The 24,041-nt window shown below is 35.3% G+C and overlaps 1 protein-coding gene across 5 annotated transcripts in view; it reads right to left on the bottom strand.

The window, feature by feature from the left end:
• SGCZ (sarcoglycan zeta) overlaps positions 1 to 24,041 on the bottom strand; it is a 494,736-nt gene that overhangs the window by 224,306 nt on the left and 246,389 nt on the right. For all 5 annotated transcript variants that reach the window (XM_068942793.1, XM_068942795.1, XM_068942794.1 and 2 more), the window contains one exon: positions 8,752 to 8,946. In XM_068942793.1, coding sequence (XP_068798894.1) covers positions 8,752 to 8,946 — 195 coding nt within the window. The remainder of the gene's footprint in view (positions 1 to 8,751; positions 8,947 to 24,041) is intronic.

Here is a 24,041-nt window from a genome sequence, read left to right as displayed (position 1 = left end):
TAAAATTGCACGTGTATGTGCGTCTCTGCACACAGGTGCATGTGCTTGGTTTTCTAACACTAGTTTTAGCTGGCTGAGAATTTTCTAAAAGCTTTTTTAAAGGTATTATAAATCTAAGCAGAAAATATTCTTAAGGGAGATATAGACATTTCATAGGAATTTTCAGTAAAACTTCCTATACAGATAATATCTCAAGTTTGAGACTAAAGGATGGTAAGACACAGTTTATATATTTATTAAAAAAAGAGTATTAGAAACTTAATCAGAAGGACTAATAGCCTGCAAGTAGGACACTTACCTGGGACATGATCTATATTGGAGACTGCATGAATTTGAACCTTGGTCTCCGATATCAGTCATGACTAAGTCTCTTAATCATTAATAATTAATGATATTGCCTGCTCTGGACTGGATCTTTCTTTCTCACTACAAACAAACAAACAAACAGCAAACAGAAGCTTTGTTGCATTCATCCCAAACTGGGACATCAAAATCGTGAAATCTAAAAAAATGGAGGATGTAGAGAAACAGTTTTCTATCTAGTTAAGAGATATCAAATTTTTGCCTCTGAAAATGAGATTTACAGTCTAAAATAAATAACTGACAATAAATGCATGCCACTGAATAATGAAGTGAACTCTGCAGATGCGGCAGAAGTTATTTATTAAAAATACAGTATCTAATACTATTAAATTGTAATAATTATCCAAAATCTAATAACAAACAGCTGTTTGCCAAATAACCAAATTATTTTTGAGTACACATGAATACAGCTATTAACAACAGTATCTTCATCACGTAGATCAGCAGAACCGACTGGATTAATAACAGAACAAATACTATTTTGAACACCAAATAAAGACCATTCTCTGGGTGGTCAGAGAACCTTAGCCCAACAGCCCTTCTCACTGCTAAGCTTCCTGAGAAACAGATTATACCAAGTATCACCCTACCACGATGTGAAGAAATTATTTTCTTAATTCTACAATATGCCAAGACAGGTCGCTACAAATCTTGATAAACATATATTGAATAAAGTTGCTTTAGTTCTGTATCAGTAAAAAAACTAAGTATCAAATTATAACATTAATGGAAGTACTGAATTTTTAGTTTCTGTTTTTAAATGTTGGTCAATAAGATCTGAAGCGTGTCTCTGTGTGCCTATGCGTGTTTCTCAACAGTGAAGAAAGTTAAAAATTTGGAAGAGTTTCTCACTCTTGCATAGCAAGCACAACAAAAAACAGTATCTAGTTATAATTATCTAGTAATAAGGTCAATAAAACATTGGGATTCTGATTTAGATTTTTGCAGCACCAGAAAATTCTGATTCTGAACAGCAAATTCCTATTAGGATACAGGGACTACCTATAAAGATGCAGATAGACAGGAACTTATTGGTTGCATATATCTGAATTATTATATATGCTGTCAATTGAAAACAAACAAACAAAAACAAAACCCCATGTTTGGTTGGCATGTGTATCTTAGGAAAGCATTCGACTACCTTGCAAACTAGTTATTGTTCAAATACACAGACTTAGGGCTAGGCAGCCAACAACCAGGCTACGTTTAATTTTATGTATGAAGCACGTTACTTCTAGCCAGGAAATCCAAACAGCTATTTATGCTCAGCTTATGCCCAAAGCTAAGTTGAAGTTTCTTTAAGAAGTAACATCTGTCACAACACAAATGAAGAGCTGTATCTTAAAAATTTGATCTTAAAAATAATTCACAAAGCACTGTTGAGAAGAGGAGCTCAAGATGTATCAATACAGAAAATACTGTGCCATGACAGCAGTCAAAATTGACTGCAGCATTGCAACTATAGCAATAGAAAATACCCAAACTGTGTGACTCAATTCTTAGATGGGTAATAAAACAAATAAGTCTCTTCATACATTGATTTCTAAAAGGAAAACAGAATATGGATACACAGAAAACTAGATACACACTCAAAATCAGTAAAAAAGAACAGTGCTGATATTTCCTAGCTTACATGGCTGAGTAAGGACTCACGTTTGCATTTCTTCCCACTATCACAATTTTTACAACTTTAGTAAACCCCGCAAGATGTCTTCCAGAATCACGCCAAAGTTGCATCTTATATAGTATTTTTTTTTATCTTTATATAGATCCCTCAGATGTACTATTTTGGCAAATTCATCGGAGTAATACAAATTCTATTAAGAATAAATCATTCTGAAAAAAATCTAAACCAGATAGCCTTATGTGAGACAAGAGAAACAAGAATAATCCAGGAGATAGCTGATATAAGAAACAGAGCATAGAAGGGAGTGGGAAAAAATTAACAGGAAGAACAACTAGTTGCTTGTTTACGGTGATTCAGACACTGGAGAATCATCGATAAAGGAGCTGCACAGTACCTCTGTAACGTACCTGTTCGCTCTGCATTTCTTTCCACATAAGCCATTCACTTGGATGTGGGCTGATACAAGTAATTTTCACTCTTTATGCTGGGTATCAACGACAACTGTCCGCACTTTAGAAAATGTATAAACATATTCACATTAAATGCCCCCTGCAAACAGGGGGCTAATTGCCCATATCACTTCACAACATAAAAGGTTTACTTTGATTTTTTCTTTTTTTTTAAACTGCAATTTTAAGTACTTGTAGAAAATGTTTCAGGCACATAGGTCTACAATGGTATTTTTTTAGTGACAAAAATGTAAGGAAGATTCCTTTTACACGTTAAGTACTGAGATTGACAGAATGTCAATATATATTATATATAATCATAACTTGAAGACATTCCAAGATAAAAATTATATCAAAGAGTGTTTAAGGGATTAAATGTTTACATAAAATATACTAATTATCTATGTTGTTTAATATAAGATGACAACAATGCAGGCACAGCAAAATATTTTCCTTACTATCCTTTACAATTCATACGTACTACGTAAGTCAAAAAAAAAAGAATTTTATAAAGTAAATACACAGCATATCCATACTTTACCATGTGGTTATATCATCAAATTATAATTCGAGTCTCCGAGCCTTCTTGAAACAGCTCTAATCACATACACACACAAAAAGTAACTACTCTGAGCTTTGTTAGATACGTATAGCTTAGTCTAAGTTGAGAGGTAACTATATCCTGAGGGAAACTGAAAGGCAGACCTTTCCAAAGGATAGCCCACAGATCATGGGAAGGTTAGTACAAGGAAGGTGAATAATAAACGTTCCATAAAGCTGACATCTCTTGAATCTATTATTTTGGTATCCAGTAAGCCTGTTTTTTGCAAGGTGTTTCGCATGTCTCCTTTGAGAATCAGGATTAAGATACGTGGGGGACTGAGTTCATTCTCGCAGGTAGCAGTTGTCTACTTTTCAGGACAGCATTTAATACAATAAAGTCTGAAGTTCAAGCATACAGTTCAAGGATTTTGCCAGTTCTATTAAGGGAGGATATATTGCAGTGGTTGTAAGGATTTATTCACAAGTTTTATACTTGCCACTGAGGACAGAGTAGATCCACGTGGTGTGCATTAGACACCACAGAGTTATATTCCAATGACGAGTTTAGCCTGAAGACTGTTCCAGGTTTAAGTGATTTGCAGAGCATTTCTTTCAAGGTCTGATCTTCTAACATAGCCCATCCTGATTAATGAGTTTCTACTTAATCCAGGATAGGACGGTATGTCACAGCTAGATGCATCTATCAGTGAATTTGTTTGGGGAGTTCTCTGTAGTAAAGTTCCTACATGCTTTCACATGCATCTTTCTAAATAGATGATCCAACGGTAGGGTAACCAATCTCAATCACAGGCTAAAGAACAGTAACACTAAGCTACTGGTGGGGGAATATGTTTTACAAAACTATTAGATAGAGGAATCGGAGATGAAGTAATTATCCCGCTGCTCCCCAGTTACCAATTACCTTGTTTCTGGTTGTCTGATGCATATTAGATCAGGGCAATCATTCTTAACTTGTACTTATCTTTCAAGTTTGTTTCTTCCATTTCACACTGGAAGAAGTGATTGCACACCCAAAAGTTTATCTATCTTTTTCAGCTATTTCCAGCTATACTACTTAATCTGATAAAAGGAGACTTACATACCTTGTCTATACTAACATGATTCCATTTTAATTGACTACTTTTATCAGCTTTTCAATACCCATTTCCTAATGACAATTCACTTTAGTTGCGTGCCTTACTATGATACGGACTTGTGGGAGATCCCCGATTTCTCTTCTCTGTATATAAAGAGAACGTAAGACAACGCGCTCAGATTCAGAACTTGACTTTTACATGCAAGGAAATGGATGACTGGAAAATTTTCCCTACTGGAGAATCTATGAATTGAACTCAAAGGCTTTCATAGTGCAACTGGCCAGTGGCTATAATTGTACTGTTAAAAATAGTTAATAAAAACTAATATTGTTGCAATTCTCAGCCAGCAATGACCATGAATAACCATTCCACAAACTGGTTATTCATGACGCTTTGCAGTAGTGTAAAGCAATGTTTGGAAAACTAACAACATAGATTCCAGCATGACAATAAATAAGGCTCTTATAAAAGCAGAAGCCTATATTGGCAGATATTTTTTATTTATTCTTTCGGCTTTAACTGCTACGGTATACGTACAGCTATTAAATACAACTTTATATTATTAAATAACCTATTGTCATTTCATTTAAATATTATATTTCTTAATATCCTTAGTAAACCAAATGTATGCACTTTAAGATATACCATTTTGACTATGAACAGTCAAATTTAGAAGGTAATAAACCATGGCTTTATGGTTTCAGATTCTGTTTTCTGTAATAATCTAATCACAGATCATTCCATAAATTCATATAAAAGTTACAAGACAAAAAACAAATCAGCTCTGAAGCAGTACATCCGACTAAGCAAAACCATTAAAAATTTTACCATGGAAGAAATAATGGTTAATAATCTCATGCCAATGGTGATATACCATGCATAAATTTGAGTTAAGAATGATCTGCTAGTGGAATGACCATTAAATAAAATGGTTCTGCTACTCTCCTTAAATATAAAACCCTTTGGAAACCCTGTTTGCAGATTGTTCATACAGAACTGGTAAGAAGAAGTTTCACTTATGAGATACACAAGGGGTACATGACATTTCAAGATCAGCAGTGCTTCCAAACTTTGCCACTCATTTTATTTCTTCTTTTTTTTTTTAATGCAAAAGGAGTGATATTTTCCTTTTCTGTTTTCATAATTACTTACTTGTACGTATGACTATGGTAATGGTAAATACATAAAATTAACTTTAATTTAGTAACAGGAAGGCTAAAGTTTTAACTCACACAAGTCAATGGCATACTATTCATCTGTATTTATAATAAGTTCAAGATTGTTAAAGATCCACACAAGTTTTGCACTTTCAGCATTGTATTATATATTAGAGTCATAAAATACCAGATTTTGAAATGAAGCGCATAACATTCAGCTACATACATCTCTTAAGCTACTGAAACCAGGTCTGATCCACTAAGCAGTAAGCAGAATCTGTGAGGCTGATCCTGACTGTTCCCTGCACTAGATTCCTGTTCTGATTCAGTGCTTCGCAACAAACTTTTACTTTTCCAACACAGCTTTGACATATGGAAAGAATTTTATTTCAAAATCTTTTTTTTTTTTTTTGGTCCCTAGAAATAATTAAAAACAACTGTATGTTCCAACTGTGAGAGGTGTAAGCTGTATAGTGCTATAGTAGCTTTGTAGCGAGGAAGGTCAAATACATATGGAGGCAGCTGCATCATTATCTTTTGTCTGCAACATCAGGCAGAAAAACTGAGATCACTTCAATTGTCTCCAGTACTCAGAGATAATACTGTTAAAAAAAAAAAAAAGTCTAGAGTATCTAGAGTAACAGAAAAAAAAGGTATGCACAAGATAGCTTTTCGCAGACATGTAGAATAGAGAGTACCTTATTCTTTTGTTTTTCTTTTAATTCTAATTCTTGTATATATCTTCCACTGGTGGCAACTCTGAAGTAGCAATGTATTTCTACAATAAGTCTCACCAAACACCCACCTCAAAATATCTGCTATCTTGTATAGACCTATGTAACCCTATGTATTACAGAACACGTAGCAGATACAGAACTATTTTGAATGTATGTTTACTGCTGTTTTTGGAGGTTTTTGTTAGCTGTTTTTCATTTCCAAGAAACTAATAGAGAATTAAAACGTGCTGTGACTCTAGTAGTTCAGATTATATTAGTTACATCAAAATACGGCTTATGAAGAACAAAATCCAGAGAGAGACTACACTGACAGTAGCAGAACTACTGCTATTATAATCTGTAGAATGCTTTATCTTTTTACACACAAAGACACTGCTCCACGGCCAGCTAGTGAGCACGTCTATCACCTTGATTCAAACAAAGCTTTGGAAACAGCTAGGCACATAACACAGTTTCCATTGAACACAGACATTCTTTCAGGTGTACATTTGTAATACAGACTCAGTAATACTTTGCTGCTATTAAAGATATCAGATGGAGCCTGCGGCTTTTATGCCCACCTACCTGATCTTATCAGCATCAAGGAAGGTATTCTAAGCTGTAGGTGAAACACAGTTCAAATGGTGAGTAACCCCCTTCCCCCTAAAAAATTTAAGAATAGCATAAACTAAAAAAGCCAGCCTAGGTCAATCACATAGCCCAGTTTTCTCTTGATAACAAACATGTAAGAAAAGAGACTAAGAAAGAATACAAATATACAGCGACATTTCCTGCAGCTTATGTTCCATTTTTTCCACAACCCACATTTTAAGTCCTTCTAATGTTAGAATGCTATTCATATCACTATGCTTGATGCCAATTATGAGTCTTATGTCTTACCACTTTCCAAACTTTTTTCAAACATAACACCTCATGCAAGTGTCTTAGACAAAGTTGATGCATTACGTAAAAAATAATTTCCCCTTGTGCTGCCTTCTACGTGTACTTCATGATTTCATGTACCTCTATTATATCCTTCATCAGGGGATATGAACAGAGGTACATATAATGAAGAATCTCAATCAATTTACTCACTCCTCAACTGAAATCATTCCCATTCCTCTCTGATTACTGCTTCTTTCTCTTTGTCTTGTATAATTCTAATTCATCCATTCTGAAATGTGGGTGACCAGAATTGTATGCAACACTGAAGTTGCAGAAAGATGTGCTGAGTTTTGTTCTCTATTCCTTCCCAAATAATTCTAGATATTCTAATTTATCTTTTGCCTGTAATCAACACAACATTTTCAGGCCACAACTAACATGGAATCCAAGAAAGTTAAAGATATTTTTCTCCACGTGCATTATTTCATTAAATATCATCCCCTCCCCTCCATTCACTCAATACCACAAGAAGATATAACTAAAATATTATGGGGTAAGGAAAAGGGAGACTTTAAGCTTCCATAAAGCACGGTCAGAGCATACAGAACGCCCTCCACTTACAGAGAAAACAGGGCAGAAATGACCGATGGATACAGACTAAACGCCCGGCCTTCTTTACCTCAGAAGGGCCGTTTTGATTGTGTGGACTTTGAGGTTCAGTGAGTGACTGCTTACCTGCTCTGAGAAATTAATTCTTGCTTATATGAACAAGTGCATTCATCAGATTTTCTCCGTATGCATGAGGTTGCCCTGAACATCTCAGATTTCTTTCTTTCTTTTACAATCAGCTAGCTAGTGTTCACACCATGATAGGAACAACAGATAGGCAGACAGAACACAGAAGTTGAACTTGCTCATAAAAATCTCTACTCCTCTATTGCTCTTAGAAGTGAAAAGCATTTGCAACTTTCCCCACAGGACACGCTCACTATATTTGACAGCTAACCCACTCCTGGAAAAGAGCACCCCTTAGTGCGTGGTAGGTAACAAGATTCAGCTGGTGCGGAAGGGAGCTGGGACTGCTATCAGTAATATAGAAGCAACTTTAACAGCTCTAACAATGCTATCGAGGAACTTCAGTGCCCTGACCTGGGACGTCTGTTTCAGAACGTCATCGCATGGATTGCATTTTCTAGAGATCTCTGTGCTTCAAGGGAGAAGTAAGGGGATGGGGAGAGTGGGAGGAGAGGAGCCAGTCTCCAGATACACCGGATCAATGCAGGATTAATACTCTTTGACTTTCAAAATGTCCCAAGCCTCTAAAGCTCAGCAAAATTATGCTTTGAAAATTGAAAGGCCTACAGAAAGAGACTTCCATTTTTTCTCACCTACAAATCTTGTGCTCCCTTCCCCTTCCATCTGTCACCACAGCTTTATTACAGGGGTTTTCAGAGAACGTACAGCTTTCTAATACTATATCTGTTAATGTATTGAGGGAAAGACTTATGTATCACAAAGAACAGGCATAGAAAATTCCTTCTAACTGCTATCAGAGGTAACAAGAAACTTGCATGGAAGAAAGCAGCAGCTTCAAGAGGAAACTTCAGCAGGAACAAGAAATACTTAAGGCAGGCACCACTATGCTTTTGGTTGAGCAAACAATGAAATCGAAGATCCAGATAATTTCAGTAGATGCTGTTAACAAAGAACATCTGAATACATAGGGTCAAATCACAGCAGAACATACACAAAGTGTGTTAATGTATGAACATTTGAATGTAACATTCAAAGGAGGATATACTGTTTTTAAGCCAAAATTTCAGGATTTGTACATAAAATGATAAAGGAACGAGAACTAAAACTACAAGTTCTTAATATTAAAAATGAGATACATAAAGTCACTGCAATACTTACCACCGTGAAATTCATAACCTTCAAAATCCATATTGTCATTGCTAAGTTAACAATCATGGTAACCAACAGCAGAAGGACAAAGAAGTATAAGCACCTCTTTCGCCATCCATAAATCCCTACTGGATAAAACTGAGGATTTTCAGTCCTTGGGAGGCTGTTCTGCTGTGTTGCTAATATATACTGCTCTCGTGTCATCTGGAAAAGGAAGAGACATAAATAAAAACTGAGGGCTGTATTTAATAGATTTTATTATACAAAGATCATCTGATATTGTATGAGAAAGCAGTTTCCACAAGTACAGAAAGGTTGCATTAATTCAGCAAAGACCATACAAATGTTATTTCAATTAGGTATTCAAGTAAGAATCTGACAGGTTTTGTTATTTTATTTTTAAGTAAACCTTTTATTTGACTTTTCAAATTGGATTTGTACCTCAAATTCATCAGTACTAAGTTGTAAAAGTTACTGCTGTAATGCATGTACAATTTTATAACCATCAGATTAAGTTTTAGTAGTCATAGAAAATATGTAAAAGTAGAAAAAGAGAAAGATAAAAATAAAAGAGATTGCATGTACACATTTTAAATTCCATTGCTGAAGATTTCTGCTGTTCTTCGTGAGGTCATTCAGAAAAAATTCGTTTTGGAGAAGTCAGTCACGTAAATCCATACAAATGGAGGAAAATCTATTCTTTCTAGAAACAGTAGTCATAAATGTCATAAATGACATAAATGTCTCTTCTTATTATACTCAGCAAATTAATGTCATCATATATACCACGTTTAACACAAAAAGAAAAAACTTTAACTCTGTCCGTTAGGTTATATGGATAACATCATCTTCTGTTTTTCCTGAACCAATCTTAAGTTCTTCAGCACAAAAACAAGCAGTGAATGTTTGCAGATGTTACCATTAACTCTTCTTTAAAGTAAAAATCCTTACTGCATTTCATAAGAAGCCATTTTACTTTTGTTTCCATTTTTACATCTTTAAATATCTTTCACAAACATATTCATATTCAGCTCTCCTTTAAACAGGAAGGCATCAGTTTTTCTCTGTGACTTAAAAATGAAATTAAAGCAATTTGGTTTTGCTTATTTACAATTTCTTCCTGAAATGTGCCAATAAAAAGATTGGTTTAACAGGCCTTGTGGTCAGGAGGAGGAAAAACAAACAAAGTTTCTGCCATAGAATTTATATAAGCTTAGTTGCCCAAAATAAGCCAGACAGAATGATCACTTTTACATTAAAAAACTCTTATCTCCTGCTAAAAGATCATGTAACAATCTGAGCAAAAAATGGATCAATTGATTCAATTAGAAACAAAAAATAGTTTAAATCCATTTGAAGGATCAGTAAGTATTAGTTTCATAAGGTTGACCTTTAAAGTGTAAAGCTGAGAAATGTTTACTTAAACATTTGAACTGTGAGATATTTATGCGGACTGAGACTCTGAGGTTTTCCCATGCACTTGTTAATGAATAAGATATTAATTGCACAGGTCAACTCACTGTGAAAAACTACAGCCACAAGTCATGAAATATACGTCTATACTACAGCATGTCAAAACAGAATTATTGAGTTTATAAAGTTAGTTTTAAACAAACTGATAAATAAATATTTTATATTTTTTTTCCAAATCAGAAGTGTTCTCAATTAAATCAGTTTATTTTTAGCAGTTTTTTTATGGGGTGAACCTTTACAAACAGACCTGCCTTCAGATGCGTTTATCAATCCCTCTAGCGAAAAATTTTTCCAGTCCCTAAGGCCCTTACCACATTCTGGCAGTATTTATTCTAGTGGTGTCTAAATTCCTTGAACTTCGAAACTGATGGCAAGAGATCATCTTCCTCCTTGCCAATGAGTTTCTATGCATTTATTTAGATAGTCATTCTAATAAAAATGTAATGTATGTTTACTTTTGATTTTTAGTTAGTATGTTTTACATCATTCCTGTTCTTATCTTGTGACCTTAGTTTCTCTACTACTTACAAAGCAATTACTACCGTTAATAATAGTTGAAAAGTTAATTTCAGAACTGTGGAAAAGCCAGAATTAACATTGCTGTAAAGTTGTAAATTTGACCCCATGAAAGATGGCCATTGCAACAGAATCATAAAATATACTGACAGATTATTCTACCACCACATCAGGGCATCTGCCAGTTCCCTTGGCCTATATTAGTCACCGAGTGAGGCAGCTTTATTATAACATTTCATTTGTTTTAAGTAAGTTTGTCGGTGCCGATTTGTTTGCTTATTATTTGACAAATGCATTGCCACTATTAACTCAATCACCATACAAGACACTGGTTTTAGACAGAAATCTTAAGAGAACAGCTTAAGTGTTTCACTAACATTAATAAAATCGGGCTGCCTGCCAAATCCCTGATTTGGGCCCTAAAACCTTCTAATCTAGATTGGCCATAGCAATGGCCAACTGCTGTTATCACATCCTTTCTTTCAGATACTTTATACAGGAACAGCTCTTTTATAAAGTTTAATTCATACACAATCCACATTTTCTATGTGAATGACTATTTTATTGAAAATATCATTTTACAAGCAATCTTTGTTGAATATTTTGTCCAATTACACACCAAAATAAACATTTTGGTTCTGAATCTGTTCAGCACAGAACTGCACCCAACTAGCTGTCACACCGACTCCAGCAGGTTGAACTAGCTGTCACACCAACTCCAGCAGGTTGATGTTTCTGTCTCGTCAGACCAAACCACGTAACACCTATTCTTCCCAAAGACAATGGTCAAGACCTCATTTTTCTAAGAGCTGTACATACTTTACATATGTACATAATAAACAGTCTCAAAGAATTTGCTGTTATGCTATAAGACCATTACAGTGATTTTAAGATTATCTTTTAGAGGTAAGAATCTGGCCCTGTTACGGTTATGGGCAACACTCTTCCTATCTATTTGAAGACTCATAAAAGATCATCAGCTGATTTTTAAATTAGAAATAGAACAAATCCTACTTCCTCTGGCAATTGGTATATGGACATGTTGAAACCGCTAAGACAAAAAAGAAAGAAATGTTTGATAAATGTGGCCATTCTGTACCACATTTTTGTATCACACAAGTAACTCAAATGATGCTAAAGCACATGTACTTCAGATGAATAATTTCAACTGAGGAGGAACTGCTGTGAGCTCTGAGCTACCTACCTTCAGTTTTAATAAATCAGAGGAGTACAAATTCCAGAGCACTAGCAGAGCAAGGAAGTCCTTCCAGTTTTTTAAAAATGTGAACTGAATTACTCTTGCTAAGCAATACGAAATAATAGACAGAATATCTTTTAAAAAAACTGGTCAAATTTTTGTCAATAATGTTTACTGATAATGCCTAGATATACAGACACACAGTTATGTATACATATATAGTATTTATATAATGCATATCCAAACTTTTGAAGATTGTTGCCATTTCATGCAATTGAATTTTCAAAATACATTATAAAAAGGTGTACAAAATTAGCTGACTGAAAGATCTTATTAATGAGGAATCTTTATTAAATAGACATTTAAAAAGTTTGAGTGCAACACTAAGCTTAACGCGATTTTATTTTTCAGCTGTAGTAAATACAAAATCATTGGTGCTAATATTTCAAGATGACACAAAGACTACAGGTTGAAAGCATACCTGGGTTTCTGCAGTTACAAAAGTTCAAGAGATTCAATCAATCAAAGAAAAATAATTACATTAAAGAAGTGCTCCATGAACGTTTGAAGGATTTCAGCATTAGCATCTTAAACTGATGAATTGCTTGGCACATACATACACAAAATCATAAGCAACCCAGAGACATACATTAAAGAAATTAAAAATAATTCCAGTATTCTGATAATTAATGAGGTTTCTAATGCAAATCAACAGTAATAATACATTATTCAGTAACTACAAAGAAATTAAATCAGCTCCTACTCTGTATGAAAAAGTATCCTAAACAAAATAAACAAAAGGATCATACTAATGCAAACTATTAAGTCATGTCTCAATTACACTAGAAAATACTTAGTAATTTTTTATTTTAACTTTCAGCTACTCCTACCCTTTCTGATCTTTCAGTACTATAAAAATATGTGACTGTGTGTATTCACTAGGTACAGATAACTATGACTAAGCATACAGCATGAAATCTAGATCCCAATCAAGAAATCGGATCACAATCAAGCTGATGACCTTTAACTATCCATCTTTTGGGGCCATGACCTCCTACAAGGACAGATAACTTAGACTTAGAAAAGTAATTACAGAACATAGCAGAGAGACTTTGTATTTTCTAAGTTTGAATCTTTGAGAGAATCACCATGTCTTACAAAGGTAAACTTTCAAAGTTTTAAGCATCTTATCTCTAAGGAACAGAAAAGGAACTAAAGCAGAGAAATAGGAGTGAGTCTTCGGAAAAGACAGGGAGAAGACAATGAGTAAATAACTTAAATCGAGAGGGTGAGATTGATGGTATAATTCCTAAAGTTAGGGCAGCAAATTAGTTAAATGTTAACATTAGTTTAGAACATGATTATGGGTCTTTCAAATAATTATCTAGACAAATATAAACTACTAAGCTCTTTTCTAAATACTATAAAAGAAATAGATTCAAAATTAAGGAAAGAAATAAAAGAATTGTTGTTTTTAATTACCAGATGGTTAACCAAACAGGAGAAACAATTCAATATTTGTTGTTAATATTTAGGCCTCCTGCTTGTTGATTTTCTAAAAGGAAGTTATATTATTTTGGCCTTTTTGAAGACGAAATAGTAATTTTTGTTCTGAATCAGCTCAACATATACTCTAAGCCTATTTTGATTGAATTCAGCCTTCACTTTTGAAATAGTCATCTGAGAATGGCCTTTACCATTTCACCTGGGAAGTTTTTTTTTTTTTTTTTAAAGGTACAATTATCCTAAATAATTATCCTAAATGCTAGAGGTGGAGAAACATGTAATTCCATCCCTAAAGCTCAGTTAGGCAATTCAAAAATTCCTCCATAAATGCAGTTGGCCTTTTTACTAACTAGCTAAAAAAACAGGATAAATGCACCAGCTTTTCCACAATGCACTGGGGAGCTCTCAGCAAGAATTAATTACCAGCTGCTAAAATAGGAGGAGGTCTGAACTGGGTGCAATAACTTTGATCAAAGCACAGTTTTGCTTTAAAAAAAAACATAGGTGACTACAGAAGGGTATGATTTTACTTAAAAAAGTAGCAACAGTTATCAGAGAGCTCTTATACAGATTGCATGCTTTTCAAATGGGCAGAAGTCATATCAGTCTAATAAAAACCTTATTATCTCAGTAGGGAAGGAGGAAGGTGGGAAGGAAGGAAGGAACTTTGTAAGTGCTTTGCCACAATACCTATAGCAGGTTTTTCAGATCTGAAACAAATTTTCTTCTTGTGCTTTGTATTTAAGATTGGGACTCCAGCGTTTTCTCTATCCCAAACCTGTGTTTCAAAGAGGAAAAGCAATTTACCAACAAGATCTGTGTCAGTGTCATTGTACAGATGAGGAATGACAGTAATGGGAGGGAGGGGAAGAAACTTCACAGTCAGAGAGCAAGCCAGTGGCAACCTGAGAACTGAATCACTGCAGTCTCATTCCACTGCCTTTCCATTCGGCAACACTTTCCACCTTTACTTAGGGGCAGTATAAGTTTGGGGGCACTACCATTCACACCTGGCCAAAACTTGGTGTTTCTAGTCCATGATTTCTCCCAATTGCTTTTGAACTACAAGTTCAAGTTGACACTCTCCAGAGTTCCACGATTCCCATGGCGAATGCTGTAAATCAGACTGCTTCGAGACACACACGCTCTCTCTAATCTTACCCGGGTTTTCTGCTAGCTTCAGTTAATACACTTCACTTGACAGTCCTTGCTATTATTCAAAAAGAAATAAGAAATCAACATCTGGCAGATACAAATCTGAAACTGTTCACTCTACACATCATAAAACAGATAAGCCAAAATACCAACTGTAATTATAGCCAGTCACAGGACACTGCTTCTAGACTTGTTCATTACTGATTAATTCTCTTTGCAGTATTTTCTTAATTCATTGACAGAATAAAAAAGTGTGTAAAGGAATTATAAAACTTATAGTATGACGGCATCTAGACCAGACAATGGTTTAGGCTGGGAAAGAACCTATTAGCAATCAGATGACTTGCACAGATGAAGAGATTTCTATGTGTTGTTTCCTGCCATGGCAGACAATGAAGCAAGAAATAAAAATACAGCTATCAGGGAAAATGGTCCACATTGGCATATAGTGCAAAAAAAAGAAATCAAAGAGAGTTTGCTGGTAACTAGCCATGGCATTTCAGAAGGTAGGCAATTTACCAGAATCAGCTGGCTTTTCTCACTCACCCTGACAGCAACATGCCCTCTAGCCAGCAGCGCATGCTGTGGACATCTCTCTTTTCTGCTTGCTATTGCACTAAGTCAGTCATTTTGTTTCTACTCCTCACAACACATGACGTTAATTAAGCTTACAGATGAAATATTACTTCACCGTTTTCTTTATAGACTTTGGTAGTAATTTTCCATATGTAGTCAAAAGTGCACAACATGGAACAGGAAATGCCATAGGAACCATAACATTGCTTATGCAGGAAATACTCAAAAGCTCAGGATGTGCATATTCCAGCTTTGACACTAAAATCACTTTGGACAAAATCAATATGACAGTTTATTATAATAACAAAATAGGAAGATGGTAAGCAAGTGGTCTTAATCTTGCATCTCCTGAAAAAGTCTTATGAATAAAATAGATGGATATGCTTGGAAAACTTTTAGAATATCAAACCGCTATCATAGAAAGCTTTTGCTGTCACTTCCAGCCTGTGTTGAACTACACTTCTCTTCCCGAAGACTTTGGTCTTCGGCAACTGATTTCTAAAAATAATAGAAGATATCATCATCTTGAGTTAATGGGGATCATATTAACTACTATGACTGACAAGTTAGTAAAGCTGCATTCTTCAAGAATTGTAGGGAGAATATTGAATATTGTTGGGAGATAGGAACTTCCTTTGATAACATCTTCATCTGGGTTACACATAAAACCTGCAAAGGTGTCTCCTTATGGTATCAGCCATTTCTAAAGGCAGCCAAAAAAGCATGTCGCCAACTGACCAGATAGGATGAAAACCACAGACACTACTGTATGTTAGTAGCAACGCAAATCAGTTTATCTTATCCTTATTGCCCTGATGGACTATCATCAAGATCAATTATTACTGTTACAGTGACTCACAAGCACTGGGAGACTGTGGTCCTTCTGAGACCTGCAGTAGGGTATGTCCTGTCTGCTACTGAAAAATCCTCCCAGCTGAGACACAGACTATGTCTTTTAATAAGAAGTGCCTACTCTTAAAATGAACTCTTCAGGTACTGACTACTGAGAAGAAAGCACTGGCATTAGGTACAGCCCTCAGTAGAGCTTCAGAGACCACTGGAAGTGTTTTTCAGATACACACACACAGAGATCTATATATATATATAGATATATATATATATAAAATATGTAAAACATACTTCTATATGCTCCGCATTTTCTATTGGCTGTACCCTGTTAGTACTGCATTATTTTGAAAGAAGCATCTGAGAGGCTTCATTCATTCACTCTTCAGTTGCCAACTGGAAAACTTTAATTTCCAGATTGACTGTGTAAGACGACTGGATTAATTCTGCTCGGACATGATCCAAATTTTAGAGATTTTAAGATTCCAATTTAAGCAACTTAGATGCCTTCTTGGTTCAGCCATGGATTTTTGCCCTGGCTGCTTTCAGAAATGGAGATGCAGCTGTGCTCAAAACTGCAAAATCATGCTCTGAGCAACAGGCTTGGAAGTGCCCTTGCTCCCCTGAAAGCCTAAAGGCATGAGTATACAAATATTACAGCACGTCAGCAGAAAGCTGTACATTAAATTGGTCAGTTCATTACACTACTTATGCATTTCTGAGTTTAATAATTCAGAAGAAACTTTTTTCTTCTTGGTCATAAAAAAAATAGGTTGACATCACTGTCAACAAGGCTTAAGTGAGCATGTCTTTACTGACAATTTTTTTGGCTTTATGTTGTCAATTAGAATTCCACTTTTTTGCTAAGTTGATACAATTACATTACTACAGAGACTTCAATACAGCCACAGGCAGGACAGCAGCTGAGGTACACAATTTTCTCCCTATGATGCTAGAACTCACTAAACGGTTATTGGAACAACTGTCTATAAAAGGACAATAAATGTTTCCATCTTGAATATTACTCTCCAATACAATTATCACTTCAGAAAAATGGATATAAGTGAGCTGGTCCTACTACCATTATTACTTGGTGGGAACATCTATGGTTCTTCTGTATTTAACATATTTAATTGCAATGTTCACAGTGCAATGAAGTTCACAGCATGTTAACAAGAATAAATAATCTAATGAACAGAATCATATTTTTCCCACTACTCTGTAATTTGAAATGTTTCTAAATAGTAACATGCTGTACTGAATTCTTCACAAAACTGGATTCAAATACTTCTCAGGCTGTAATGTCTTCTAGTAATCTGCTCCCTAAATTACATTTTCAATAATCAGAACAATTCCAGTATACTATCAGTGCGTTTTTAAGGACACTTTTGTTTCAAAAGCTTATTTGTTACTTCACTGCTTTAGTTTTATTATCGTCTATACTTATATTTTATGTTTTAAAATAACTTTTAAGACCAAAACCATCCTGACTGTTTTATAGTTGTTTTTATATCCAGCTACACTCCAGATGCACTGTATTATAAAGATAGTCTTAATTAAGCTGGGTGGGGTAGCAGAAGCAGTCTAGCACCAACAGCACAAGATTCATCGTAGCCTAGTTTCTTTAGGAAAAAACCAGATACCCAAGGAGATGAGTAGATTAACTTGTACAGTGGTGAAGGATGTAGAAGAATACAGCTCTGGGATCTGTGCTGGCTCTTTAGCTCTAGCTGTGGACTTTCTCTCAGATATTTCTACTACTACATTCACAAATTAACAAATTCCCACAAGCACTGTGACCCTCACTTTGTCTTCCGCTCAGTTGCCTCTTTTACGAACACTGAGAAAACGAGACGGAGAATATCTTTGTTCAGGATATTCCATCAAGAGAAGACCTGACAATCGCATCAATGAAAGACAACAGGGCCAACATTTCAGTAGATTCACACTAGCATTAGCTTTTCTCTGAGGGATCTGTTAGGAAAAAACAGTTATAGCAGACAGTAACACAGCAAAACATAGCCTTCAAGACTGAGGAAAGAAATTTTTAAGAATGGTGGATTCTTCAAGGGAAAGAAATTCAAATCCTGACTGGAAGGAATAGGTGAAATGAACACTTCAATTATGAGAGGAAACATGTCCTCTCCAACTAGTTCTTTCCTACCTGCAAGTTGAAGTGTGAAATTCATTTTTTTGGAGTAATCATGCACTCCATGTTCAGAGAAGGGAAAAGAAATGGGAAAACTGAACCCTATACCAAGATGAAGAACAAGCTTTTGAGTACTGTTGCATTTCCTTCTGTTTGCCTGCACGTATAGTATAACTTTGCTGCATAGCTGCAGATACCAAAACAAGAGGGTTTTTTTTAGCTCTAAAACCACAAACATGTCTGTCCTGGCCTAAAACATACATTGCTGTTACTTAGAGCTAAGAATATATGGTCCAGATTTTAGAGTATAGCATTTCCTCAGTGTGGGTTTTCTATGATAGGAAGAACATAACTCTTGCATGGTAAGCTTAAAGTAACAGAGTTTTTTCACATTTATAGTTTTCATATCCAGAATTTTTTTTTTTTTTAAACCAAGTTAGCCAACATGAATAGAAAGGAAAGCTTCTGTTTTTTGGAGAAGCATTTTTAGCCAATTAAGTTCATTGATTCGGTTCACATACAGTCCCCAAAAACTGTTGTGTTGCCAGAATTGAGGATGAAAATGAGAATGTGCATAAACACTGAGAGGTGGCTGAGAAGGCAACATGAATGTGAGAGCATAAACTTGGCATTACCACTGCAAGAAAGAGGTATGCCATAAGACTGAGGGGAAGGGGGCAGTGGAAGGAAAGTGCGACAGAAAGAAGAAAACATTTTAAAGCTCTGTTAAAAATCCCCAAACATTAGAACCTTGCACACATTTGCCCACCTCATGTATGACTTGATACACGGCAGGATTCCAGAAACATTATCCTACAGAATAGGTCTCACTCCAGAAGAAAATAAGCATTTTACTGTATTGATTGCAACTGTTATTATCAGAAGCAGTATGTCTCCATGTGGTTCTGAGACTGGAGAGGTTAGAACATGAAAATACATTTCTTTTATGAAAATACCCTACTAAGAGACAGGAAGGCAGTCACCTTTCTGAAGGTGCTGCAATTTCTGCTTGTTGCTAATTTAACATACGGCATCCTGGCTCAACATTTTAGTTGTATCACTCACATAATACTCTGCATCAAATTTCCATACTTTCAAATATTCAGCAGGTTGAAGACAGCTGCCTTAAAACAGACAATGATTTCATTTGAGGTTTGACTTGTACTTGTTAAGCTTCTTCTCTGACATAAGTAAGTGAAAGACATTAACACCATGTCCCACAGTAACACTGAATTTTTAAATTTACCAATTTTAATGTAATCTCTGCAAGAATTAGATGACCTCATATTCAACATGAATTAGATTCACTGTCCCTTCAGAAGATGACAGTTGCAGCTCACTTCTGTAGTATAATTTGTTGCTAAATGTAATGTATTTATAACAATATCAACACACAAACAAAAGTCTTAGTCTTTCAAGAACATAAGCATGGATCAAAAGTGACTCCTATTCACATCTCTAAAAATATGAACAGTTTCACATGTCTGTGTGATACAGTCAGAAAATAGCAGAGTTTATCTTAACAGAGGAAGATAGATCTTATCACTTGTAGTAATAAGCAATGTAGATAGTCAGGGTTTACAGAAATCCCATTGTGAATATTGAAAATGTTTCTCTAGATTATATTTCATATCCATCGAGATATTTCTGATAATGAATCTTCCCCACAAATAACTTCAAGATTTTATGTTTAAGATTAAAAGTATTATCTCTAGCTTAGATTCAAGTTTGGAAATAGAGCCTCTATAGCACATAAGAAAATTCCTGCTGCATTGATGCATGTTTCCTCAGCACCACTGGCTTCGGTGCGTGCATCAAGACTGCTCTCTCCTCTTTATACAAACTTCTGGTCACATGGCTCTTGAAGACCTCCTAGATCTAGACACTTAATGGACTCAGGATCTCAACTGAAGATGCTAGGGCCCTTCTGCACTAATCAACAGCTCTGTGGAAAGCTAATTTATTGGTAACTTCAGCATATTATTGAGGCTCTTCTCCACTTAAAGAAAATGATCTCAGCCTCCCAGTAACACTAAGCATTCCTTCTGCTCCAGGCATCCCTGTTAAGCGCCTTCTATCTCAAAAGCAACATGGGACCTAGGATTTTGGGGGTTCAAAAGCTCTCCTCTACTCACACAAACACACACACAGAAAATAATCAATGCTTACAATCATCATTTTGACTCAATTTCCTTACTCATCCCACATGAATAAGGGGCTTTAGTCACAGTCCTCTTAGAAATCAAAAATCCCAGTCCACACCCTTCTCCTTCAAGCTGTGACTTCTCTTTCAGAACAAGGCATTTTTGTCTTTGGCATAGACCCATTACAAGGATTTTGCAGGCTTCAGCACAGTGCCAGTTGCAGACTCCTAATTTCTCAGGCAGAGTAAGTCACACAAACAGCATTTCTCTACGGGAACAAGCAGTAGGTAAATATGTCACTGTGCCAGTAAATCTTTATATCTTACTAAGTCTATATGTATTATGTAACATGCTGTGACAGCCACAACATATAGACTTGTAAAACAAACTTAATCTGCAGTTTACATTTGTTCAGATTAACTGTTTGGTATGTCTGACAAATGCAAGGAACCCAGCACAAGTGTATATCTGTGTGATTAACAGCACTACTTTCTTGGACTCCTGAGGTGGTAGCTGGGAGCTCCAAAAATACAAAAAGCTATTGTCTTTATGAATTTCATAAAATATTACGGATTTGACAGATTAACATGAGAAATATCATTACAGTATAGAATATTTGATAACTCTATAATTTGGTGGGGAATTATGGCAGTAATTTCAAATTCATGGCCTCTGGTCTGAGTTCCATGCAACATGACTTAAAGCAGTACTGTTGCTGAAAACAATTTTCTTCTCTGCTATTTCTGAAAAGACTAGTGAAACTGTTTTCTTTTTTCAGTCTCTCAGCTCTTCACGTAACACATGATCAGGCTCAAAAGCCATTTTAGTCTGTGTTTACTTTCTACAGCATTCAGATTTGAAGAGACTAATTTTCTCCATTTTCTTAATCAACTTTTCATCAGGTAGGACTCCATGTGACCAGAGAGTCAGCATCAGCAGTTCACAAAAGAAATACTCTCTTCACTATCTAATTTCATGAACTACTGGAGGCTATCACAAACCATACCATGCTTGGGGTTCTGCAAGGAACAGCTTTGACCTTGTCTTTTCTAGAATAAATAATAAGTACTATATATTTGTCATTTAACAAATTTAAGACATTTCACTATTCTTCTTGTGGAAAGAATAAAATAAAAAATATTAGTTTCCTAACACATTACTGGAAGGTACTCTGATAGCTGTGTGGTAAACAAAGTCAAAACCTTTTATATATACACATATAATAGAAGTATCAAACTCCCTAATAAACTAACCTAATTCCCTCAGTTGAGGATTGTAATTACCTAAGAGGAATTTGGAACATGCAGAAGGATTACTCTTTAACATCATCGCTTTGCTGATGTTGTGAAAACTCCTGTCCTTCATACAACAATTAACTACTAATAATTAACAGCCACTGCTTTTATACAACAGTTAAATCAGAAAACCCAAATTGCCTGAACAAATTTCTAAAATAGCACGGGAGTTTTAGAATGAGAGTTAATAAGCAGATAGACCAATGTTTCTAAAAAATCAGTCAAAATAGATCATTTTAAAGTTAGAACTATATAAATATAGACAAGAAGTAGGTAAGCAAAATCTCACTGAATGATCAACAGCAGCATATTTTCTTTAAGTCTTGATTACATTTGGCTGGATTTTTTGATGCACAACATAAATAAATGGTTAGAAACAAGAATCAATGTAGTGAACAACAACCTATTGTGCAGTCTTACACAACTGTAAGCCTCCAAACAACTAATCAATATAGTATCAATATGCATCTGAATTCCTGGGGTTTTTTGATTTATAACTCACGAGGGACCATGAAAAATAATTCCTTCACCAGGGAAAAGAAGTTGGGCAGTATGAAGAACGACAAATTAAGCTTGGGCAATATAAATCTTGGGGAGTTATGTGAATTAGCTAACATACATATCAACCTTTTATGGGAACAATGGAGTAGACCTATGTAGGTAAGTAGCAACAAGTAAATGCAACAAGTAAATACTTGGTTAATTTGGGGGTTTTTAACAGATTTGTGTCTCAGTAAATCAGGATTCATTAAGAAATGATTTATTAACTAAGGAAAAAGAATTGAAATATAAACACTTCACATACATATCATTCCCTCAGCTCTGCTCCAAAGAATAACTTCTTTGTCTAATGAAATACAAATCGGAAAATAATATCTTAAAAAATGAACAATAGAACAAAAAACAATATATTAAGTTTCATAAAACATTTACACTAGCATTGATAGATGTATTGCAAAATTAATTTACAGTGGATTAGATATGACATAAGGATATTTCTCTGAACTGGTTAATGAATTACCAGAATTACCTGATGAGATGTGCAACTATGCATCTGTTGTTACTTATTACTTACTATTTTCATTAAAACTCAGAAAAGAGGTGCACACAATCAATGATGTACAGAAATGCCAGTGATGATAAAAAATTGCACTTACAGAACTTTTAAAAAATGCAGTACATGCTGTTATGCTGGAATGCTAGAATAATCATAAAGTAAGTTTCAAAATTCCTGCTAGTCTTCAGAAATAAAATGAGAAAGTAAATCAGCTGTTAAGTGAGAAAAACAACTTTAGATATCAAAGGAGTCCTAGGAAACTAGGAGAAGCAAGGTTGGCTGGTGAGCAGCAAGAAAGGTAAGCAGAGACAAGAGGGTCTGGCACAGACAAGAACAGCAATCACTTGTGGATTGCAAAGTCAAAAGTATCATATTTTGAGAGGAGGAAGTGTCATTTATTTTTATACCTCAGAGAAGACAACTACATTTCTGACACCTTATAAAGAAAAGGAAAAACAAGGGAAAACAAATGGTTTGGACTGATAAGACGACCAAGACGTAAATTATCTTCGGCTTCTAACACAAGCATTACAGGTTAAGAGGCAGTCATTCCCATTTCCATACACAGATTCTGGCAATGATTACCATAGTCTGGTTTTAAATTCTCTAGAAGGGCTTCACTTTACACACTGAAAACTGCTACTGGAGCAGTGAAGCACTGCACAGCTACTTGGTAGGCTGAGTGTCTGATGAAACATGATTGCTCCTCAAGCCTTAGTATGCTTAAAGCTTGCTTTGGGCTTTGCCAAAATAGTACAGACTACCTCTTATCTCAGGCCTCTATCCGTATAGCCCAGCCACAAAGTTTTCAGCCAACTTGGACCTCTTCCACAGTCGCACACCAAGCACACGTTCAGCTGCCAGCGTCTTCAGTTTTCTCACTGAGCTGGCTTGGGAAAACGAGGTAAAATACTAACAATAAGTATTGAAAATGTGCATATGACAGACAAGTGTCAGACCTAAAGTACTGGTTTTTTTTCTTGCGAATATGTGCTTTACACACACAAACCTATAAAATGTACAGCTGGGCTGGAAAAGTAATGGCCATCTCTTTAGGACACTATGACTAGATAAGATATTTCTTCATTTTATTTACTGGAAACACTGGAGGAGAGCATGTTATCAACCCAATTTGGAATTATAAAGCTTAAAATGCAATTAAGCCACTTATAAAGACTTTCAAAAATGACATTTTTTAACTCCAGGGATGGGATTATTGCTTTGTTTTAGAGTAATATACCTGGCTTTTGCAGCCCTTAAATAATTCAGTCCCAAAATGTGATAATGTTCTGGCTGTTAAAATAATTAAAATCTATGCATGCTGTGTTACATTAGTCTCCTTTTCATACATCTCCACTGAAAACACATATAGTCAAGTGCGTTT

This window comes from Struthio camelus, chromosome 4 (genome assembly GCF_040807025.1).
Source record: "Struthio camelus isolate bStrCam1 chromosome 4, bStrCam1.hap1, whole genome shotgun sequence".
NCBI classification, from domain to species: domain Eukaryota; kingdom Metazoa; phylum Chordata; class Aves; order Struthioniformes; family Struthionidae; genus Struthio; species Struthio camelus.
Note: the sequence above shows the minus strand (reverse complement) of the source record. Positions and strands in the feature narration are given on the sequence as shown.